Raw genomic sequence first — 23,520 nt, 5'->3', positions numbered from 1 at the left:
GATAACTTTATAATTACCAATAATATATTTATCAATAATATTATATCTATCGATACATAAAATCTAAAAATAAATGTAGTTTAATAACTAAAATTATTGAATATCCAATTCATATTTTATTTTAATAAAATTCGTAGTTTTTATACATTTGACGAAATTTTTTTTACCCTTTTTTTACACATTTGAGAAGATGCTAAGCGCTGCTCGCACACGCCCACAAACAATAAATACATATGTATGTACATATACATATGTATGTAAATACACGAACACTGAGTATTTGAGCAAAACTTTGAGTTTAATTTTGTATAATGGCCGTATATCGATATACCTATATTTTTCGATAATTTTATATTTATCGATAACACCATAGTTATCGATAACTTTTTTCATCGTAAGTATCATTAATATTATATTTATCGATAACTTTAAACCATAAATTTCTTTTCAGTTATTACACGGTTACAAAAAACATATTTGTTGTATCAGAGTGTCACCGCAGGGCAGCATTTAATATAATGAGCTTCAGTTTTAAGTTTTTACTTAATATTTGCTTGTATGGTAGGTTCACATATGTACATATACATGTATATACATACATATATTCAAGCCTAAGTTATACATAATTTATATTCGACACGTGTTATGCGAAAACCATAATTTTAGTGTTTTTTAAATCGCCCCAAACAAGAAAACAATTTATTTTATGCGATAATAATACCACTCGTACGCATATGAAAATTTTCCAAACTAGAAACAAGTCAAATATTTCATTATGGCTGAATAAAATAGCTTTTACACACATTTCAAAAAAAAATTGCGAAAATTCGCAAAAGTTCGCACTCATTTGTGAAGATGCTAAGCGCTGCTCGCACACGCCCACAAACAATAAATATACATATGTATGTAAATACACGAACACTCAACGTAAATCATCAAGCCGGTATTACATAATGTTTGCATTTGAATCACGTTTATCGACTTCTAGAACACAATCATACAACCCACAGGCACAGCAAACACCACACTTATGTACATATGTTCTCGCGCCTTTCTCAGACAATTTTTTTTTTTTTTTTTGAACAATGCTCCAAGCGACAGCGAGAAAAATCCCCGAAACCCACAATATGAATACGCTAATTTGGGTTTTTCTTCACAGCAAAGAATTCAAATTTGTTGTAATTTTGTAAAGGAATTATTTTTAGGCATTTTTTAACATAAAATCTTGTGGTTCGAGAACTTGTTGGTCAGAAGCCTTATTTGCATAAATTCTAATTTAAGGAAAATAACCGAAACTTTGGTAATAACCTAAACATGAATTTGATTATCGGGAATCAGCCGGAAATTCTAGTTAAACTCTTATACTCGAAATGGGAAAAATGGAATCATAAAAGAAAACCTGTTTCTGCGCTAAAGCATTCCAAAAGGTCATGTGATGTATACATAAGTGAAATGATGGTCAACGTACGCAGTGAACTAAGGAACCTGTTACTAGTACTTTTATACCCTAGGCGTTTTCAAATTCGCTTGAATGTATAATTTTACAAAAATAAAACTATGAATTTTAAGTAATTTATTTTAATTGCAAAACTTAATTATATTTACACAATAAATTTGGCGATTCTTATTTTGAATAAATTTTGTAAACCTAAGTGGTATGAATTTACGAAATAAATAAAACGTTTGATTGCTAGTGCGAGTAAGAATAATAACAAGTAACAAGCTCTAAAATTCAAATATTTGATCATTAGTATTTTTATTTTATTTTTAAAGACTTTTATTTACTCTATTCATCAATTCGCTATTGTGTATATTTAACGCTTAACTACTTCACTAAATTGAAGTATTTCGAACTTAAGGTGTTAATTAGTTAAAATTTCCGAATTCTAGTGATGTCTAAGTTTTTTGGAACAAATCAATTCATTCATAACACAAGTCTGTTTTCCGCTTGGTGATTGAAAGCATACCTTAGTCAGAATCAAATGTAAGGTAACCTTTGGATTTGCCTAATTTTTAGTGACAACTTAACCAATGTATTAATGAACATCTTTGCAGACTATGTTCTATATAAAGTTAGGTTCCAATCAGCAGCTATGAAACAGAAACAAAAAAGTGTGAAAGCAGTATTTTGTTCTCGTTATAAAAATATTGATTACCGAATTATCGATAACACTTTGTGATTCTTTCAAGAAATTTATTTTAATTCCTAAGGTCATGCTTAGAAAAACGTATACACATACATATATAAATTTCGTCCGATATTTATCGATAATTATATATATATCGATAACAGCATATTTATAGAAAACTTTAGATTAATCGATAAATTTATGTTTATCAATAGCATTATATTTATCGATAATTTTTAAATTACTAATAATACGACTATCGATAATATTGCGATTTTCGAGAAAAATATATTTGAAGTGTGATTTCTCCTGGCGTATTGCTCGTATTGTTTTCGTTAAGGAAAGGAATAAGTACACGTAGCATTATTCATTAATGGGAGTGAAATGATATGATCAGTTTCAGATATAAATTTTATTTTTAAATACTTATTTGAAAAATAATTTGTAAACGTATCCATAAATTGATATTTTTCGATAACATCGATAAACATGTCGATATATTTCGATCTTAATTTTTCGCTTTAAGTGAGTCGATCGATAACTGCTAGCTGTAACAAAATCAACAAAGTCAAAAGCATTGAAGCCTAATTTTAATATTCTGTATATTTCAATGTTTCATTCAATTAGTATTCTTTTGTTTTTACCAATACGAATAGTACTGCGATCACCATGCGTATATTGGATTAATCTTGACGTCGCTAACTCAGCCTTATTTTATATAGTAGATTTCTTGAGAACAATCACCTTAAACAATTTAGTTCAAAGAAAACTATTGTTTAGGAATTTGGCATTTTTTGTGTTAGTAAATAAAGCCAGCTATTGTTAGTACAGAACTTATTTATTATTTTTCTTTGTGTTATACATATGTACTATATACTATGTATGTACATATATGTATGTGTAACTCTATACAATGCGAATATTGTTTATTATTATAATTTTAACAGATGGCTGCATGAGAACATTTGGAGCTAAACAGTAATTCTGTTGAAATTAATCGGTTATCGATTTTATAAATTATCGATAATTCGATAATTTTATTTTTCCCATAATTAAAATAATTCGATATTTTTGCTTTTACCATTATGTTTTTGTTCTTGTGTCGGTTTTAAAATTTACCGAATAATATATCGATAATTCGATATTTTTACTTGAACTACAATGTAGTAGATAAAACGAAAACGAGCTACAATTTATCAAATATCGATTTTAAAATTTATCGAATGACATATCGATATTTTTCTTACTTTATAACTAATATTTATAATTTTTTTTTTCAACAGCTTATTGATGAATTTTTAAATTCTAAAAAACAAAAAACAAATCAAAGAAGAACAGTGTTACAACTCATCAATTAACGATTTCACAATTCATCAACTAAAATATCGATAAACACGATTTTTTTTAAATGAATTAAAAAAATACAACTATTTTGACGACAGTTTATTGCAAACATTTTAACAGTTCATTGATCGATTTTTTCGATTATAAAATTTATCGAATAATATATCGAAAACTCGTCTTTTTTATTTTAACCCCAGTGTAAACCAATGACAAATATTCAGTTATCTATTATCTTTACAACAGTGCAAAAATTTAAATTTGTAAAAAAATTTTAATTAAGCCCCACCCTCACTCTCAAAACATGAAAGAAAACGAAAAGTACTATTTAACAATTCCCGATTTTATAATTTTTCATAATAAAAGATCGATAAAGTACGATTTTTTAGTTTAACCACAATGTAAATATTAAAAAAAAAACCTTTATTAAAAATTTTGATTTTCCAAAAAAAAAGTTAATCAAAACAGAAACGAGCTACAAATTACCGATTCTAGATTTTATAATTTATCGAAAAAAACTTGGTAAAATACGCTTTTTTTTCTTTAACCACAATATAAGCAACTATTTTTAGAGCAGTTTGTGAAAAATTAAAAAAAAAAAATTAACAAAGATCATTTGAGAATAATAATATTTTTTTATTTAATTATAAATTAAAAATATTTCTGTTTAATTTATAACGCAATTTTTAAGATTCTATGAAGGCCGATGCTTACTAATCTTCTTCTAATCTTACTAATTACTACAATCAATTACCTGCAATGTGCAATGCCGAATGTTACGTATACGCAATGACGCATTCTTAACAAACAGCTATCAGAAAATTCGTATTGATACACCACTTTACTTGTTTGTAGTTTGAATTTAATAACGCTTACGCATTTAAACATTTTTCCGCCATAATATTCCAAAAAAAAAGTCCGTCTACCCAACCCTTACAAAAACAACAATGTTGACACCCTTCCAACGCAACTTTTACCGAACACAAAAAGTGTTTTAGCCAAAAACGTGATTAAGAAACCAAATTTGTTATGACCAACGAAGCAAATCGCATTTGTGATGCCAAAATCTTTATGTAAATATGCGGAAACAAATGACGAGATAACGAAACTGCGTAAGAAATGCGATGAAGAAACCAATACACAAACACACGTGGGCAATAACTGAGCAAAGCTTAATGAATATTTGGAAAATTTTGCAATAATTTAGTGAGCAATGCTTCTGAGGCGCTGCTAAGCGGTGTTAGCGCGTGGTTAATAGCTTAAGACTGTGAAAAAACCAATAGACAGCGCTACTAAGTTCACAAGAGTTTGTGTATGAGTATGTCTGTGTTTGTGCGCCGAAGATGAGTGGTTTTAACGGTGTTGTCGGTAATTTGTGCATGCAAATGAATGTATGGGGATAAGCAAGCGCCGATTTGTAAGACGTAAAATATGTAAACTTAATTTTGGCACACCCTTTGCACTAAACGCGCATGGCATTCCAACAACAACGCCAACAGGGATTATGTTGTAGACAAATATGCGTACACATATGTACATATGTATATGGATATGAGGCTAAAGCTCAAACTGTCAGCTAGCAGGGAATGAATAACTGCACCTACAACAACAACGACTACTACTGCACTAAAAACAACAACTACAGGCCCAACAACTGTATTAACGCGCCGCTTGCAAGGTAAATAAATACAAATAAATACGACAAATCATAGGAGCAGCAGCGCGCCATCGGTATTTGTGGTCAACAACTGGCAGAAAACTGTAAAATCGACAATTTTAATGGGATTTACAAAACGCGGCGACAGCCAGAGTCACTTAAACACATGACACTACACATGTTCGCAGCGATGTGTGTGCGCCGCGATATTTACATATGATGTGCTTTATATGTGTGTGTGTTTACAAACAGTATTAACAAATTGGGTGAGTAGGGCAGACATCAAACGCTGTAACCAGCATGGCCCCAAAAACCTCAAACGCACACACACATACGGGCACACATGCATGTATTCGTGTGTTGTTTTGCGAAGCGCTTGGCTGCGCTTTAAACATTGACCAAGTCGCCAGCGCCGCCGCAGCCACCGCCGCCACCAATTTACAGCTGCAGCCACAAGCCATTTCATTACATTTTTTTTTTTCATTTAATTTCATTTCGTTGCATTGCGCTTTGTTTGTTTACATTCGTAAATTGTCTACACATGCAAAAATTCATAGTGGCCGCGTATCATTCAAATTTGATGGGATTTTCGATGTTTTAAGCAAACAATAGAAACACACGCACACGCGCACGCACATAGATAAACATACATACAAATGTATATGCATTCAGTATATATGTATGTATGTATGTAAGGCATTTTGAACGATTTCAAACGCACGGAAGCGATTTTCGGCACTAAAATAATTTCATTTTCATTTTTATATTTGGATTTTATTAAATTTGAAAATTTACTGCTATGCTACTTAACAACAAAACTGCATGCACATCACAACCACATACACACGCAAGCATATTTGTACTAATTTCTAATATTGACACGCTGCTGATAACAATTACTATTATTTGCATTCGATTTTATTTGTGAGTGGAATATTTTTTTTTGTAATTCATTGCCGCGGTGCTTATGTAATTTGACGCTGTTACGTGCTTGACAAATTAAGAGCAAATTTATTAGAAATATATTATTCGCGCTCATTAATAGGCATGTGCGAGTGCTGATTGCGCTGATAGTTATTTGCTTGCATTTATTTATAAATATGCATAAGCCACTCTACTACCAATAAATTATACATACATATTTCAATATTCAATATTTACATATGTATATTACGCTTTGACTAAAGAAAAAATGTGAAGGTGCAAAAACAAAATGCAAGAGTAAATATTATATTATATTCAATGAGAGACGAGTGTTTCTTAAATATACTTAAATCCAAAAAACGTTAAAAATATGTATATCGATAAAAATTAATCGATATTAAATTATATTATTTTTATCAATAAAAAATTGTTAAGACTAACGATAACTTATACAAAATATGCTCACATTCTAAAAATGTTCAAAATTTATCTATAAAAATTAATCGATATTAAAATTATTTTATTTTTATCGATTAATAAATTGTTAAAAGTATCGACAACTTCATACAAAACATACTTAAATACAAAAAACGTTACAATTATATCGATACAAAAGAATCAATATTAATATTATATTATTTTTATCGATAAATAAATTGTTAAAAGTATCGTTAGCTTCATAAAAAACATACTTACATTCAAAACACGATAAAAATATATATATCAATAAAAATTAATCGATATAAAAATTATATTATTTTTATCGATAAAAAATGGTAAAAAGTATCGAAAATTTCTTACAAAATGTGCTTGAATTCAAAAACCGTTCAAAATACATCGATAAAAATTAATAGCTGTTCAAAAATCGATACTTTTTAAATAGATACAGAAATGGTGGAAGCTACTTATTACTAATTTGTTGCATTTTATGAGTTAGAATAACATAATACACCACCGTTTCTAATTAAAACGAAATTGACCATATATGACACGAAAATTTGGAATTATTATTAATTTATTTATCGATAAATTTACTTATCGAAACTTATCGACAACTTTTTAGCGCACAAATATGCTTTTATAGAAATTTTTCTAATTTTTTGTTTTTGGAAAATTCTAGCTTTAAACAATTATTGATAAATTTACTTATCGAAACTTATCAAAAAAATTTTAGCTAAAAAATAAATGTATATATAAAATGTCTTAAATTTTTGTTTTTTTTTAAATTCTAGCTTTAAACAATTATTTTCAATAGCGAAGAAGAAGGGTCCAAATGACCAACTCAGTTGAGAAAACAAGGGTTAGTGTGCTACAAGAAATATGCATTACCATGTTCTTCTGAATACATTTGTAGTAATATATTTGATATTCAACTTTTCGCAATCGCAATAAAACATGCATTACACAAACATTTCGGGTAAAATCAGGCAAAATGCACAAATGACATCGAGTAGTCGGAAGATTAATGACTCGAGACAACAGTAGTAAACGAGAACATGTAACGTATAAGTAGAAACTGATCGGCAAAATGTCTTTTATCGTTCGAACACACAAATTGTAAGCCAAGAGATGATTTAATTATGTATATATGCATAAAGTTTTTGTATTTTATTGCACTGCGACTGCAGCATGACTAAGGAACGCATTCGTAAGGTGCGCCAACAAAACGAAAATAATAGCAAACAAAATGCTGTGAGAACATGGAGGAATAAAAAATAAAGGATCACAGGCATAAATAATACCGAAGGAATACTTTAAAGAAAACACAATGACGAGCAGTCGAATAGTTGTCAATCAGGTAACCCACCATTGAATGGCCTCCAAAAAGTTCAATAACAATGAACTCGTAACCCTTTGAGATATTTTTTAAGCATGCCCGGCAACAATGTGTCTTTTTTTACAAAAAAAAAACAAAAATAAATAAAAAATATATGTATATATTATTGAAGGAATAATTCTAAAGTCTATGTTTACTCATGTGTCTACGCTTGCAAGGTGCAGTTGATAAAGTAATATTGAAGGCTGAGAGGACAACTGCATTTTCGGGTTTACACAGGACAGAATCACTGAAGTGTGAGCGAAGAAAAAGACGTAGAATTCAACACTGCGGAAGTAATGCAGCAAGCAGGCGGCATTTCAGGTTTTTAGATCGCAATCGTCGAGACAGATAAATGGCGCGTAATGCGCTTGATGCTATTGTCTTACAGAAAACAAGCATAAAGTATCATTTTAATAGTGAAGAAATAAAAAATATATATTTAGAGTACAAAGGGAATCACAAGCAAAAAGGAATCACAGATAGCCTTTCTGCAAGATGTTTAATTCGCAGAAAATTTATCGGCGATCTTGTAAAGCAGGAGCATATGTAATGATTATAATCTTACACATACAAGTATAAATACAAAGGAGTATTTAATTTCATAAAATATGATGAAATGTAGAAGTGCTGGCAACGTAGTTAATTGCAAAGTATTTTTGTATTATCGTTTAGTAAAAATAATATAATTTTTATACATAAAAAGATGAAGAAAAAAGTATGAAGGATCAATAATCGAAAATTAGTAAAGACAAAGAAATCAATATACTTTTAACGAACTGCTGAGCCAAAAACAAGACTGACGGAGAACATTTTTTTTAATTTAAATTTTGTAATCGAAAAAAATTAAAGTTTTGTCAAGAAAAGTATAAAGGAAGAAATATAAACCGCCGATTCTCGGTAGATTAACAAAAGAAAATTAATCAAATATAATTAAAGAATAAAAAATGTCTGTTAAGAAAAAGTAGCCAAAATAGTTTTTTTAAGTTTATGCGATAAAACATCGAAGTATGAAAAATATCGATAGTTTTTAAACTAAAATTAGAGAAATAAATCGAAATAGTTTTAAGAACAAAATTGTTGCGGTAAGAAAATAAATAAAAAATTATCGAAAATATCGATAGTTTTTAAGCGAAAATCAGAAAAAAACGACATTGTTTCAAGGAGAATAATAAAGTTTTTGCGATAAGAAAACAAATAATAATTAATGAAATGTTGTAAAAAATTATCGAAATATAGTAAAACAAAAGTATGAAATATTTTTTAAGCTATGCGTTAAAAAAACATCGAAATGTAGAAAAACTCGATAGTTTTCAATTGAAATTTAGAAAAATAAATCGATATATTTTTAAAGAATAAAATTATTACGTCGAGAAAAAATATTTAAAAATATTTTTAAGTTTTTGCGATAAAAAATAATCGAAAAAAATAAAAACCGATATTTTTAATCGAAAATTAGTAAAATAAATCGACATACGTTTAACGTTGGGTAAAGCAAATAAAAAAAACTAACGAAACATAAAAAAAATTATCGAAATATAGTAAAAATAAATTGATAAATTGATAATTTTTTATCGAAAAACGTTTTTTTCTCACGAAAAAAAGATATAATTAAAAAATTGTATGCGGTAAAAATAATCGAAAATACTAAAAGTTCGATACCTTTATATCGAAAAAATAGTGTTGTCCAAAAAAAATGTTATGAGTTTTATAATTAAACCCGCTTAAAACACAAAAAAAAAATTTTATCGTAAAACATATTTTTTTTGTCACAAAAAAAAAAGATATAATTAAAAAATTGTATGCGGTAAAGATAATCGGAAATACTAAAAGTTCGATGTCTTTATATCGAAAAAATAATGCTGTTAAGAAAAAAATGTTTTGAGTTTTATAATAAAAGACGCTTAAAAAGCAAAAAACCTACAATAAGTTTTTTGTTTTTCATATTACAGTCATAAGTCATTCTTCATACATAACAACTGTATCCACTTTATTGGTTTAGAACTCTTCAATCGAATTAAATGACTGCAAACAAATATTTGTTAAGCAAATTACTGCAGGAAACACACACTCCCTTCAATGACGACATTATCGCTATTTTTCTTTACTCATTGTTATTTTTTGCTCACCTGACTTAGAATAATTGTCACATCATCGCTCTTGAGACGAGCAATCATAATCGAAGCTATGGAAAGTACATAATCACCAGCCATTGTAACCTGTAATGAATAATAGTAATTGAATTAGTAAAAAAACAATAACAAAAAGAAAAAATATGAAAATAGAATGCATTTCCACTGTCATGTCGGTAAAATAATCAATCATTTTGGCAATCAGAATAAGTTTAAATTTACGAAATTAGTTGACGGGTTTCATGAAATAATATCCTGTATACCAATATCCAATGTCAGAGACCAAAATGACTGAAGTTTAACATATGCAACCGTGCAATAGATCATAGAACATATATCATATCTTATACTATATATCTACTACGTTATTTTTCAAAGAACAAAATTGTGAGGTTAGATGAGAATAGATAGAATAGGTTAGGTTTTTTTTTATAACGGGTTTATCAATAAGAGCGCTACTAAATAAAACAAATATAGTTTGGGTTTTCATTGAAATTCTTTATTCCTGTGAGAGTACTTTCGATTCCATTATGCATGGAAATCGATTTCTTTTGCATGACCACCACGAGCACGCTTACAGAAGTCCAGATGCTGAACGAAATTTTAGATGGTTTTCAAGCATAAATTGGCCGATACTGCGGCAATTTCACTTTCGATATTCGTACGAAGTTCATCAATCGTCGCTGGCTTGTTGGTCTAAACCATAGATTTGACGTAGCTCCACAGGAAATAGTCTAACGGCGTCAAATCGCACGACCGGGCGGCTAATTGACTAGGTAATTTCGTAGGATAACACGTTCGCCAAAATTGGTTTTCAATAAATCGATTGTGACATTCGCTGTGTGACTTGTGGCGTCATCCTGTTGGAACCACTCATTATCCAAGTTCATATCATCTAATTCGGGCCAAAAATATTCAGTTATCATTGAGTGGAAGCGATTTCCATTCACAGTAACATGCTGGTCTTGATCATCATGGAATAAGTACGGCCCAATGACGTCGCCGGCCTATAAATCATAATTTTTTCAGGATGCAATAGTGACTCATGGAGTACGTGTGGATTGCCGCCTGACCAATAACGCATATTTTGCTAATTGACAAAGCCATTCAGCCAGAAATGAGCATCATCTCTGAATATGACTTTTCGGTAAAAATCCGGATCATTTTCAAGTTGTTCCTCAGGCCAAGATCTTTTCGCAAAATTCGCCACGACGACGTCACAGAGATGCCCAACGCTTAGGAACGACGTGTGAGAGACTGATTTGGGTCTTCCTCAATCGATGCGCTAGCGGCAGCAAAATTCTCGACACTACGGGCACTTCTTTGTCTAAACTGGACGTAGCGCTCTTAAAGTTGAGGCCACTGCCTCCGAATTTCGGTAGCAAATTTTAATACTTTCAACTCGTTGTTGGATCTTAATCTGAAAGATTGTATAAGCCTTAGAGTTGGGTATAAAACACACTATGACTTGATTATGAGTTTCCGGACAATGCCACAGGGAAATCAACCAGCAAGAATTGGTATGCTAAGTTTAGACGTGGTGAAAGGAATATCGAAGACGGTCAACGCAATGGACGTATCACTCTTGAAGGGAGCTACGTTGATTAAAACCAAAACGAATTTTGCCAAAAATATGCGTTTGGTTACCGTAGGCCAGAAGTCTTCAATTGGCTTATTATGTATTTATGTCAAAAATGTTTCTATCAAATTATCGACGAAAAAGTTGCATACATTTCGGCGCCATGAACATAACTTATGATAATAGAGGATTTATTTATAAAAAGGAAATAAGCAATGACAAGTATGCAAGTGTGAAATTCACTATAATGTTTTCAACGCTCTACTAGCTTATTTTATTTATTTTTTTCACTTATTGTAAATACCAAAAATTTCGAGCTAACTAAGCCTTCATAAGACACGCCAGCCTTTAAGCGCCTAAACACATAAATTTGTCAGTATTCACGTAATGCTAAACGTAATCATGCTGAACGAATGCTGCTGTTGGTCACTGTCTGCCGCCTGCTGTCTGCTGGTTGTCAGGCCGTCAGCTACCGCTATTCCGCCCTGTGCGCTCGCCGCTAATTCGATTTTGGTATGGATAACGCTGGCTGTGTTGTTTACACGCATTGCGTAATTTGCGATTTTGCTATGCAAAGTGCAAACTCAACGTGTTTTTTCTTTATCTTCTTCTTCTTCTCGATTTATCTTTGCGCGGTGTTAGGCCATTTTCGTTAAATATTTTGCACATAATTGATATCTGTCTATTTTTTACTGTGTCTTCGACTATTTGAGGTTAAGCTATATCGGATTTAAGTTCAACACTCATTTAAAGTGTTAAGCAAGTTGAACATAAATTGAAAATTGCGGAAAAATATTTGGTTTCATGTCAAGTGTTCGACGGCTTTATCGGTTTTGGTGAAAAACATTTAACAGTAAACCAATAGTTTTGTAAACATTATGTACTACAGTTATACGAGGTGTGGCTTGTAGGTAATGCGGTTGCAGCCCAGATTTCAGAATGTGGCAATACGCAGCCCTAAATTCATTGAATATTTGCAGTTTAAGAAAACATTATATCCAAAGTCGTGATTTCTTGAAAGTGTACTTCGAAATGGTTCTAATTAGATTATTAACTAGAAAATTTCCATTTTCTATAAAAAAAAGCGTTTTTAATCATATTTTATATATTATTTATAGCTACCTTTAGCTAAAAAGTTCGAGTTTTGACTCTCAAGTGTTAAACACTACTAAGAAAATTGGAGTTAACCATATTTTGGGTAAAATTTTATGAGCCGAAGAAACACTTAATAATCGTAATAAAGACAAAATGTTTAACTCGAGTTTATTGACTTTTGAATATTAAACACTACTATTAAACTCAGAGTTTTTTCAGAATAATTATTAAACTCACTTCAATTAGAGTTTCTCAAACATCCAAACGCAACATGTTAGTTGTTAATAAACACAAAATGATTAACTCGAGTTTATTGACTTTTGAATATTCAACACTACTATTAAACTCAGAGTCTGCAAGATACAAAATATTAACTAGCTTTAACTAAACACCCAAAGGAAAAGTTGTTGATTGTTTATAAACTCCATATATTTAACTCGAGTTTATTGACTCATGTTTGTTAAACACCATTAAAAACTTGGAGTTTACGATACAAAAATTTGTTAACCGCATCTTTTGTACATCGAAAAATGAATACTTGTCAATAATTCATAAACACACAATTATAAAATGGAGTTTATGGAATTTTTTTAAGAAAACTCATTAATTAATAACCAACCCTCGTACATGCAACACTACCTAAAAATTAATTAGCTTATGACTTGGCAGTCACTATTTTTATCATAGATTCTAAGTTATTATTATTAAAACTGAATGACACAGACGTTACGAAATAGCCGCTAAATATTCGAAATATGGATTTTAATAGATTTTATGGAGTATAACCAGGGGCTTATCCAAAAACCACATCTCTTATGGATCAACTCAACACATGTTGGTTAATTTTTCAAGAAGTATTTTTTCCCTCAGTCCGGGTCAAATTTGATCGTATGACATACCATACATTAAAAAGCTTTAAATTTCTATTAGTAAAAAACACTTATTAAGTGATAAACACCGTAAGGCTCGATAGGAGCTCGTCAAAAAATTTGAGCTACTACTGGCTCCGTTAAAACCAATATTAATCGAATAAGATTAAATGGGCTCGCATAGATATTTACTGATAATCATTTGGAGTACAGGTCGCAACATATGCCAAACCATGAAATTTGGAGGTGAGTCACTGAAGGATTCTGAATGTTTTCGATTTTGGATTTACTTCGGCGGATCGCTGGTATGATGCGCGTCACAACTTTCATTAATATTCTGGAGAACTCATATCTACTAAGCCTGGATTTTTCGGACTCAAACGTAGACAAGGATATATTTTCATTCAGGATAACGATGCGAAACATACAGCAAAAATTGCCAAATCGTGGTTTTGGGATATTGAGATTAAGCTGCTCGACTTGCCCCTCCCCCCATCCACATATTTTAACCCATTCTGTACCTATGGGCCATTTAAAAATGGAAAATTTTAGCCGAAAAGTAATATTCAATGACCACAAATGAATTGTGGAAACGAGACCTCCTAGCCTGTTATCCAATTATAGAGAACCTTATAAATAGTATGCCAAAAATGATGGAAGCAGTAAAAAAGTCGTCTGCTGACTACACAAAATATTGACAAAATGTGAACCAAAATTTTGTGTCAATGAACATTTTTTCAAAATTGAGTATTTTTAATGAATTAAGTTTGAGTTTTGGGTTTTTCGTTTCGGAATCTTTTTACATTATAACAAAAAAGTACTCGGAAATTGTAAATAAAACGAAAAATATTTAATTATTAGTCAATATTTATTTTGCCGGCTTCAAAGTATTCCCCAGCTGATGTAATAAACATACGCCAGCGATTTTTCCAGTCTTCGAAGCACGTTTCTTAAACACTTTTTGTGATGGCCTTCAGTTCCTTCAGCGAATTTTGATGTCTTCGATCGATTGGAAACGAGTTCCACGGTGCGACAATTTCAGATTGGGGAACAAGAAAGAGTCACACGGAGCCAAATCTGGTGAATACGGTGGTTAATAGATGGTATTCATTGGGTTTTTGGTTTTAAATTCGGTCACAACCGAGCCTCAATGCCCTGATGCATTATCATCGTGTAAAGTCCATGAATATTTCTTCCACAATTCCTACCCTCTTCGACGGATGTTCTCACACAAATGCTTTAATACGACCAAAATATACCGCTTATTGACCGTCTGTCTCTCCAGAACAATTTCATGATGCACCAAACTACGAATATCGAAGAAAACAATGGGTATCACCTTGATTTTTGAGCGAATTTGGTTTGGGTTTTTCGATTTCGGGTCGTTTTTTCCCTTCCATTCCCATGATTGTTGACTTGTTTGCATGTCAAACTCATAAGCCCATGTCTCATCGGCAGTTATAATGCTCTCCATGAATGTGGGATCGAGATTCGCACGATCAAGCATGTCAAAATATACAGTTGGGTCTACGTAACCGGAACGTACCCGGATTTTTATCTAGTTAAGGATTCTCAACTGTGAAAAACTTCAACAAAATCATTCGAACGGACTCTTAAGAGATGTCGAGCTCTCTTGTCATCTCTCACTTAAAATTTCCGGATGCATTTTTGTCACAATGTATAACGACAATAATACAGAAAATTCTATAGTAACTAATAAACATTGTTATTATTTTTCCACCCTGCTACTAAACATACTATATTACCATAGCTTTTTTTAATAATTTTTTAGATGTAAGAAACATTATGCATCTTTCGCGTGGCAGAGAGACAAACAGCACAGTAAAACCTTAATTTCCATTACCTAACACCAGACACTTTTCAGCCGCAACAAGGTAGGCAACTTTTCTGTAGAGCTCCAACCAAAACAAATCACTTTTAGGTATATGGTCCACCACTCCTAGAGTATAACCTGCTTAAGCACACTATTTAATGCCATCAGTATTATGCATAGGTGAATTTCGTAATCGCTTGCGATAGCCATGGAATTGACAAGACAGCCAAATTTATAAATATGTCTATGGCTATGAGTATATATCAAAGTAAGTACATATGTATATGTATATGTATGTATGAATATATGTATGTATGTATGTACATATGTATGTACATACCCACTGCTTTCCGCTTTTTGGCAAATTCAGTCGAACATGAACACCGAGTTGAACACGAACCCGTTTTTAGGCGGCTAAATTGCACATTTTCGATTTGTGGCACATGTTCCAACAACAACAACAACTGCAGCAAGTGCAACAAAACGCTTACACATGCAACGTTTGGCGGCAGAAATAAAACAGCTAAATAATCGGCTTGCCAAAAATGAGTGCAATTATTCCAAAGCGAGTCGGTCCACATATGGCCCCGCCAATCGAAGACTTGCTATCAGTACCGCCGTGGGTAGGGGCATGGTGACACCAGCGGCTACCGACAATTTGTTGCAACATCGACGTAAACTTGTTCTCAATTCCCATATCGGCACGGCTCGACTCGACGCAGCAGCTTAGCTCGGCCAGGGACCTTCAGCGAACGTTTAGGAAATTTCTGCCAACCGAAAATGGATACTTGCGGCCAAATCCAGCAAAGATCGGACGAATTAAAGTAAATAATAAATAAATCGTTGAAAGGCCTTAAACGCCAGTTGCTTGACCACGCAATTGGCTGACAGTTAGTCAGTTAACTCAGCTTGTTGCTGGCAGTGGCAACGAGTTTGCCCATTTTGACGTTGATTTTCAGGCGGTCAATACCACAACACTTGGCTAATTTCGATGTTGCAACCAAAAGCGACGTGGAGTAATGAAAACGTTTGGCCCAAAAAAAACCAATCAGCAAAACCAGTCCAAAGTAAATTGAGAATTTAGAAAAATTGTTGGTTTGCAAATGGGACGTAAATGCTCGTATAATCTTACACTATTAAACAATTACGAAAATAACTGCACTTTTATTAACAGCAATTAACACGAGCGCTGAAACGGTATTTTAGACAATCGCTTTTTGATTGGCTGTCAATTGTCTCCTTGAATTGAGTAATAATATGCACTTTGTTTGGAATGGTGTTAATAACGGTAATATAGAAGGTTTGAAATCGGGTTATAGCCCACTCCGACTATCAAGATGTAAATTTTGTTACTGTCTGCCGAAATGGCGATGTGGATTTCATCAATAATGGTAGTATTTAGATACCATGATGACCATGATAATGTCTTTGCAACGTTTTAATGAATTTTCGTTCGACTTTCCGAAAATCAGTTCATATCTAGGAGGTTAGGTCAGCTAAAATAGCGAATTGAGGATAACAACTTAAACGAAGTATCAAGTGTTTGCTTGAAGATAGAGAGGAACGTATACAACTAAATTGTGCTTACTCTTTCCGAAAGAAATCTAGTAAGAGTTCTTATTATTTTTAGTTTTTCTACTTACATCAGGTGGCAAGGCCAAAATAAAACTAAGTTGAAAAATTTCTGGTAACTCGTTATGTTTGGCAATCTGTACAATTTTTCACAGATTCACTTTCTGAATAGGTGGCAACGCTATTTGAAAAAATATTGTAAATTAAGACTATTGAGAACCTTTTCTTAAATTTCTCATGCTTGGCGTACTGTAATAATTTTTTTCAGTTTTACCTGTAACGATAGGTGGCAACTCTGTGCCAAAAGATATCTAATTTGATAATTTTTCGGAATATTTTCTTAAACTCTCTTATATGTATGCATAAAAAATAAAATGTTTATCTTTTTTTATTGTTCTCAACAGGTGGCAACGCTATGTAGATTTTATTATAAATTGAGGACTTTTCGAAAGCTTTCTTAAAATCTCTATGTATACCAGCATTTTGTGCTCCTTTACATTTTACTTTGCATGTGCAATATTACATGCTTCGATATATGTATGTACATACATACATATGTATGTATGTATGTAAGACAATTCTCTTCTAAAAAACTTTTAAGTAGAAGCTCATCTCAGTGCTTTCTGAAGCATATTTTTAAATATCGTATGTTTGATTAAGCTTTCGTAATGTTTTCGGACTTTTACCTTTTCTGGTAGATGGCAGCATAGATGGGCATACTTTAATATGTTTTCAGTTTTATTTTTATCGATGGGTGGCAACTCTGCGCCAAAAAAAATTTAAAATTTGAAGGATTTTCGGAATGTTTTGCAATTTCTTTTATATTTTACACAATGTAATTTTTTTCATGTGCCACTATTTTCGAAAGGTGGCAACGCTATGGCGATTTTTTTCCGAATTCAAGACTTTTCGAAGGCTTTCTTAAAATAAATACATATACACTTTGTGCTACTTTTTCAATATTACTAGCTTGAATATATGGCAACTCTATTTCAAAAATTTTTTTAATAGAAGGTCATCTGAAAACTTTCTAAACGATATCGCTAAATATCGTATAACTGATTAAACTTTCGTAATGCTTACTTACTTTTTTTCGATAGATGGCAGCATTGATCTACATATCGATCGAGTATTTTTTTCAACATGTGGCAACCCTGTGCAAAAATATATCTAATTTGAAGAATTTTCTAATATTTTCTTACATTTTTTATGCTTTATTTTTCTCTTTTTTACTGTTTGCGATAGATGGCAATCCTACCTAGAATTTTTATGCCAATTAAAGTCTTTACAAAAGGCTTAATTAAAATGTTTGGTATGTACATATGTATCTGATGTTAATTTCTCAGTCTTACATGCTTTAATAGATGGCAACGCCATTCCAAAACATGTGTATGGAAAGTCATTTAAAAACTTAATTTCCAAATATTATTTTTCAACATCTTGTGCTTGACTAAACTTTATACCCCATTTTATAGATGGCAACCCTGTACAAATATATATTTCATTTCAAGACATTGCTTTACTAATATTTTGAATTCTTTCTGTCCACAATTACTTTGCCGGATAGTTGGCAACTCTGTTTCGAAATATGTCTAATTTGATACTTTTTGAAATGATTTTTCAAGTACTTCATGGTTGATACAACATCTTTCTTTTCAGAAATTTTTTTAAGATATGTAACAAATATATTCAAAATTGTTCCAATTCAAAAATATCTGCTACGTTATCTGGCATTTGACTATTGATTAACATCTGTTCTGAGCTGTGTCCCTCTTGATCGGTCCCGCGGACATACATAATATTATATCTACCTCGAATTCATCTAGAGAGGTTCCTGATTGAGCGAACATACTTATTTTTTGCCGAAAATGTTCCTGTGGCCGAGAACTCAGATTGTGGACACGTGGAGTTAACCTGTTAGTGAGCTTATAGCCTTCCTATATTTTTTGACTACGCTGCTAATAATCTTTGACGACGACAAGGCTAGCAAAGCTATCTCGCCAGCTGTGTCTTTGATAGCTTTTTGAATACTTCTGTGGTTATTCAGTAGAACTTCTCAGGACTTCTTCATGCTTTATACTTCCGCTTGGAAGATGCCAGCTGAGTTTGGTTTGCAAATAAAGTGAGAGATATCAAAATACTATGCCATAGCCCCGTCTCTACTCTGCAGTCCATTTTGGGCCCGTAATAAAGACAGCGATAGTATCTCCGTGCACTACTAAACCTCTTTTTCATTCCCGTCTAGCGGGTGTGCTGAGCTGTGAGTAACCATTAAAGTCCAACTTTGGTACCCAACTACTTAATTTTTATAGCTAACTTAAGCAAAATAGTAGTTATACTAAAGTGTGCTGTTCAGAGTTCTACGAAACTGCGAAGCTTATAGCCATATTTCGACGGTTCTAGGCCTCTAAATTAGTTTTAAATAAGGTAGTGCTCAAAATCTCAGCGTGTGATGTAATACCGCCTGTACAAAAGATTTTCCAACAACTTGTTGCTTTTATTCTACGCAAAAATATTAAAAATACTTTAGAAATACCACAAAGCCACAACAAAATTTAGTGTATGTCTTTTTAATTTGCCAAGCCTTGAAAAGGCATACCATTATACCAATGACCTTCACTAAAGGGCAAAGCAAATCCACGCAAAAATATTCCCCTGCTGCAAAATAAATAGACAAACAAATGCTGACTGACATTAGCGACTCACCTTTTTGTGATTCCACAGCGCGTTCACGCTTGGCTTGCCGCGACGAATATCCGATTGATCGATGACATCGTCATGCACCAGACTTGCCGAGTGGACCATTTCCGAGAAGAGCGAGATGAAACGTTGTTTGTTCACTAAATTGCTAAAAAAAGACATTAAATAATAAAATAATAAATAAAAGGCAACAAACAATGGCGGAGAGCCGCAAGGTAGCAGAGAGGCACACAGCAGCGGCAGCTGCCAGGCAACAGTGAAATGAATGAAATAATTTCTGTTTAATTAGCACCGTTACGCTTAGGCCAAACTAAAAGCGAAATCGCGCACAACAAACAAACAAAGCCGCAGCCAGCGCACGAACACACTTACACGTGCAAGTGTGCAATGGTGGTAAAAATCGTTAGTAATGGTGGTGTTGGTGCCATTGGCGGCTTCGAGGCGACCGTGTAACCTTTCGCAAACACCTTCAACAGGCGCTATTATAGCCGGATTTATTGGCCGATGCGCATTTACGCAATGTTGCACACGTTGTAGTTTTTCTTTGTTAACAACAACAAACATGTAAATGTTAACTAACAGCAAAGCAAATAAATGCTACCCATTAACAGCATGAATTTTTCGGCAGATCACTCATACGCCCCGCGCACCAAACTCAATCGAATGAGGCTTTGTGATGCTTTTCAGTGCTGTTGCTGTGCTGGTGGGCGCAAAAATGCAACAACAAACTGCTTATTAATAAAAGTATTGAAATTTCAAAATGAATGAAATTTTTAAATGTGTATTTATGGTACTAAACGCGCCAAAATAAACAGCAAAGCGCATTAATTGCGCATTTCATCGAAATAAATTGAAATTATTTATTTTCTGCACATTTTCAAGTAATTTTAATTTAATTCAATTATTTGTTGTTGCTAATTTTTTGCTTTTTGCGGTTTTATAACATTTTATCATATATTCAGTGACACTCTTTTAATACTATTTGTGGCTTTATTATATTCAATCGCTTGAGCGCTTTTAATTTACTATATTTTCATTTAATTTGTTCCGCTCTGCTATGCCACAAGTACACTGCCGCATAAAGTACGCTTTACGTGCGCGCTTACCTTGATTCCTTATTCAAATGGTAGTTGATCGCTCTGGCCATCAGCATGGTAACCATTGGCCGCAGCGCTTTGCCCTGGCCGTCGAAGTAGTACGAGGCGATCTTATCGAGTTCCGTCTGACTCGTGCCCTGCCGCAGGAGCTGCACAAAGAAACAACAATAATATGAGGTGAATGAAAATGAATAATAATAGAAAAATATATATATTCATCACATGCCCCACTAACTAGCTAAATTTTATTGACAATTAAAAACTCATTTTGCATTTAGTTAAGGGGCAGCAAAATTGCGTAGTAAAAACTGCAGTTCCTACACTCAAGCAACTAAATAATTCTCAAATTTGAATTTCAACTATTTGCGTATGCTAAATTGCGCTTTCAAGGTGTTGCGCACACATAAACACATATATACATATGTACATTTATGTGTATAAGCAAATAAACCCAAAATGATTTACTCATCCGTTTGAGGTCTAAATAACTTCTTACCATTTATTAGCGCAACAAAATTCCCACAACCTCACATGGCATTCATCAAGTCAGCAATTTAAAAAAAATCAGTCATCTAAATGCCGAAAGCGTTCTACGTTGTCGCTTTTGTGCGCCAACTATTGCCGCACTTGGCGGGTGTAAATGCGGATTCTTTTCATATTTACCTTTTTATTTGCAAGCTGTGCATGCTCTTGGCTCACACAATAATCATTAAATTTAGTTTAAAAAAATCGTTTATGCATTAAATTTTAACAATTTACATTTGAATATTTTTGCTGTGCTCTATGATCATGACAGTCGGGTGTTTTCCTAGGTATGAGTAATTTCTATCAAGTCATGCCTTACCAACACCACCGGGTCATATTGAAAGTATAAAAGTTTTTCCTTAAACTTAAACTTAAACTTAAAATGAAACTTAAACTTAAACCTAAACTTAAACTTAAACTTAAACTTAAACTTAAACTTAAACTTAAACTTAAACTTAAACTTAAACTTAAACTTAAACTTAAACTTAAACTTAAACTTAAACTTAAACTTAAACTTAAACTTAAACTTAAACTTAAACTTAAACTTAAACTTAAACTTAAACTTAAACTTAAACTTAAACTTAAACTTTAAACTTTAAACTTAAACTTAAACTTAAACTTAAACTTAAACTTAAACTTAAACTTAAACTTAAACTTAAACTTAAACTTAAACTTAAACTTAAACTTAAACTTAAACTAAACTTCTAAACCTAAACTTAAACTAAACTTAAATCTAAACTTAAACTTAAACTTAAACTTAAACTTAAACTTAAACTTTAAACTTAAACTTAAACTTAAACTCAAACTTAAACTTAAACTTAAACTTAAACTTAAACTTAAACTTAAACTTAAACTTAAACTTAAACTTAAACTTAAACTTAAACTTAAACTTAAACTTAAACTTAAACTTAAACTTAAACTTAAACTTAAACTTAAACTTAAACTTAAACTTAAACTTAAACTTAAACTTAAACTTAAACTTAAACTTAAACTTAAACTTAAACTTAAACTTAAACTTAAACTTAAACCTAAACTTAAACTTAAACTTAAACTCAAACTTAAATTTAAACTTAAACTTAAACTTAAGCTTAAACTTAAACTTAAACTTAAAGTTAAACTTAAACTTAAACTTAAACTTAAACCTAAACTTAAACTTAAACCTAAACTTAAACTTAAACTCAAACTCAAACTTAAACTTAAACTTAAACTTAAAATTAAACTTAAACTTAAACTTAAACTTAAACTTAAACCTAAACTTAAACTTAAACTTAAACTTAAACTTAAACTTAAACTTAAACTTAAACTTAAACTTAAACTTAAACTTAAACTTAAACTTAAACTTAAACTTAAACTTAAACTTAAACTTAAACTTAAACTTAAACTTAAACTTAAACCTAAACTTAAACCTAAACTTAAACTTAAACTCAAACTCAAACTTAAATTTAAACTTAAACTTAAACTTAAGCTTAAGCTTAAACTTAAACTTAAACTTAAACTTAAACTTTAATTTAAATTTAAACTTAAACTAACTAAAGCCCACAAAATACAGCTTGTGCAAAAACTGAATCGCTCGTCCTTCCAAAACGACATCGCTTCGCTCTATGGGCTCTTGAAAAGTTTCAAGAAGATCCGACCTTTTCGATTCACCTATGAGGCCCCCCATTTCTGGCTCAACGGCTATATAAACAAACGAAATAGCCGCATGGCAACGGTTTGCTGCGGTTTGTTGGCCGGTGGAATCATAGGTCCATATTTCTTCAAAATGATGCCAATAAGAACGTAACCGTCAATGGTGACCGTTATCGCGCCATGATAATCGAATATTTGATGGTTGTTAAATATCTCGCTGGCATTTGGTTTTAACAAGACGGGCGCCACTTCCCACACATCGCAGCAATAAGTGGATTTATTTAGAGAACACTTCGGTGAGCGGATTATTTCACGTTTTGTGCCGGTCGATTGGCCACCAAGATTGTTTGATATTACACCGTTAAACTTTTCATGTGGGAATATGTAAGCCTACGCGGACAGTCTCGCTTCGATTCACGCGTGTCATTCACTATTTACCAGTCGAAATGCTCGAACGAGTCATCGAAAATTGAACTCAATGAACGGACCATCTGAGACGTAGCCGCGGCCAACATTTGAAAGAGATAATCTTCAAAAAATTAATGCTAAAAACTGTTCTTTCGAGTGATAATAAACTTTCCCCATTAAATGTGAAGTTTATGTATTACTTCTTAAAAAAAA

General features: G+C 32.0%; 1 protein-coding gene across 2 annotated transcripts in view; it reads right to left on the bottom strand.

The window, feature by feature from the left end:
• The window catches only part of LOC120779779 (all trans-polyprenyl-diphosphate synthase PDSS1), an 84,125-nt gene that overhangs the window by 13,699 nt on the left and 46,906 nt on the right, over window positions 1-23,520 (bottom strand). For both annotated transcript variants that reach the window (XM_040112156.1, XM_040112160.1), the window contains 3 exons: window positions 20,755-20,894; window positions 19,655-19,796; window positions 9,997-10,086 (listed from right to left, as the gene is read on the bottom strand). In XM_040112156.1, the coding sequence (XP_039968090.1) occupies window positions 9,997-10,086; window positions 19,655-19,796; window positions 20,755-20,894 (372 nt within the window). The remainder of the gene's footprint in view (window positions 1-9,996; window positions 10,087-19,654; window positions 19,797-20,754; window positions 20,895-23,520) is intronic.

Source organism: Bactrocera tryoni, chromosome 1, assembly GCF_016617805.1.
Source record: "Bactrocera tryoni isolate S06 chromosome 1, CSIRO_BtryS06_freeze2, whole genome shotgun sequence".
NCBI lineage: Eukaryota > Metazoa > Arthropoda > Insecta > Diptera > Tephritidae > Bactrocera > Bactrocera tryoni.
This window is presented reverse-complemented; position numbering and strand designations above follow the sequence as displayed.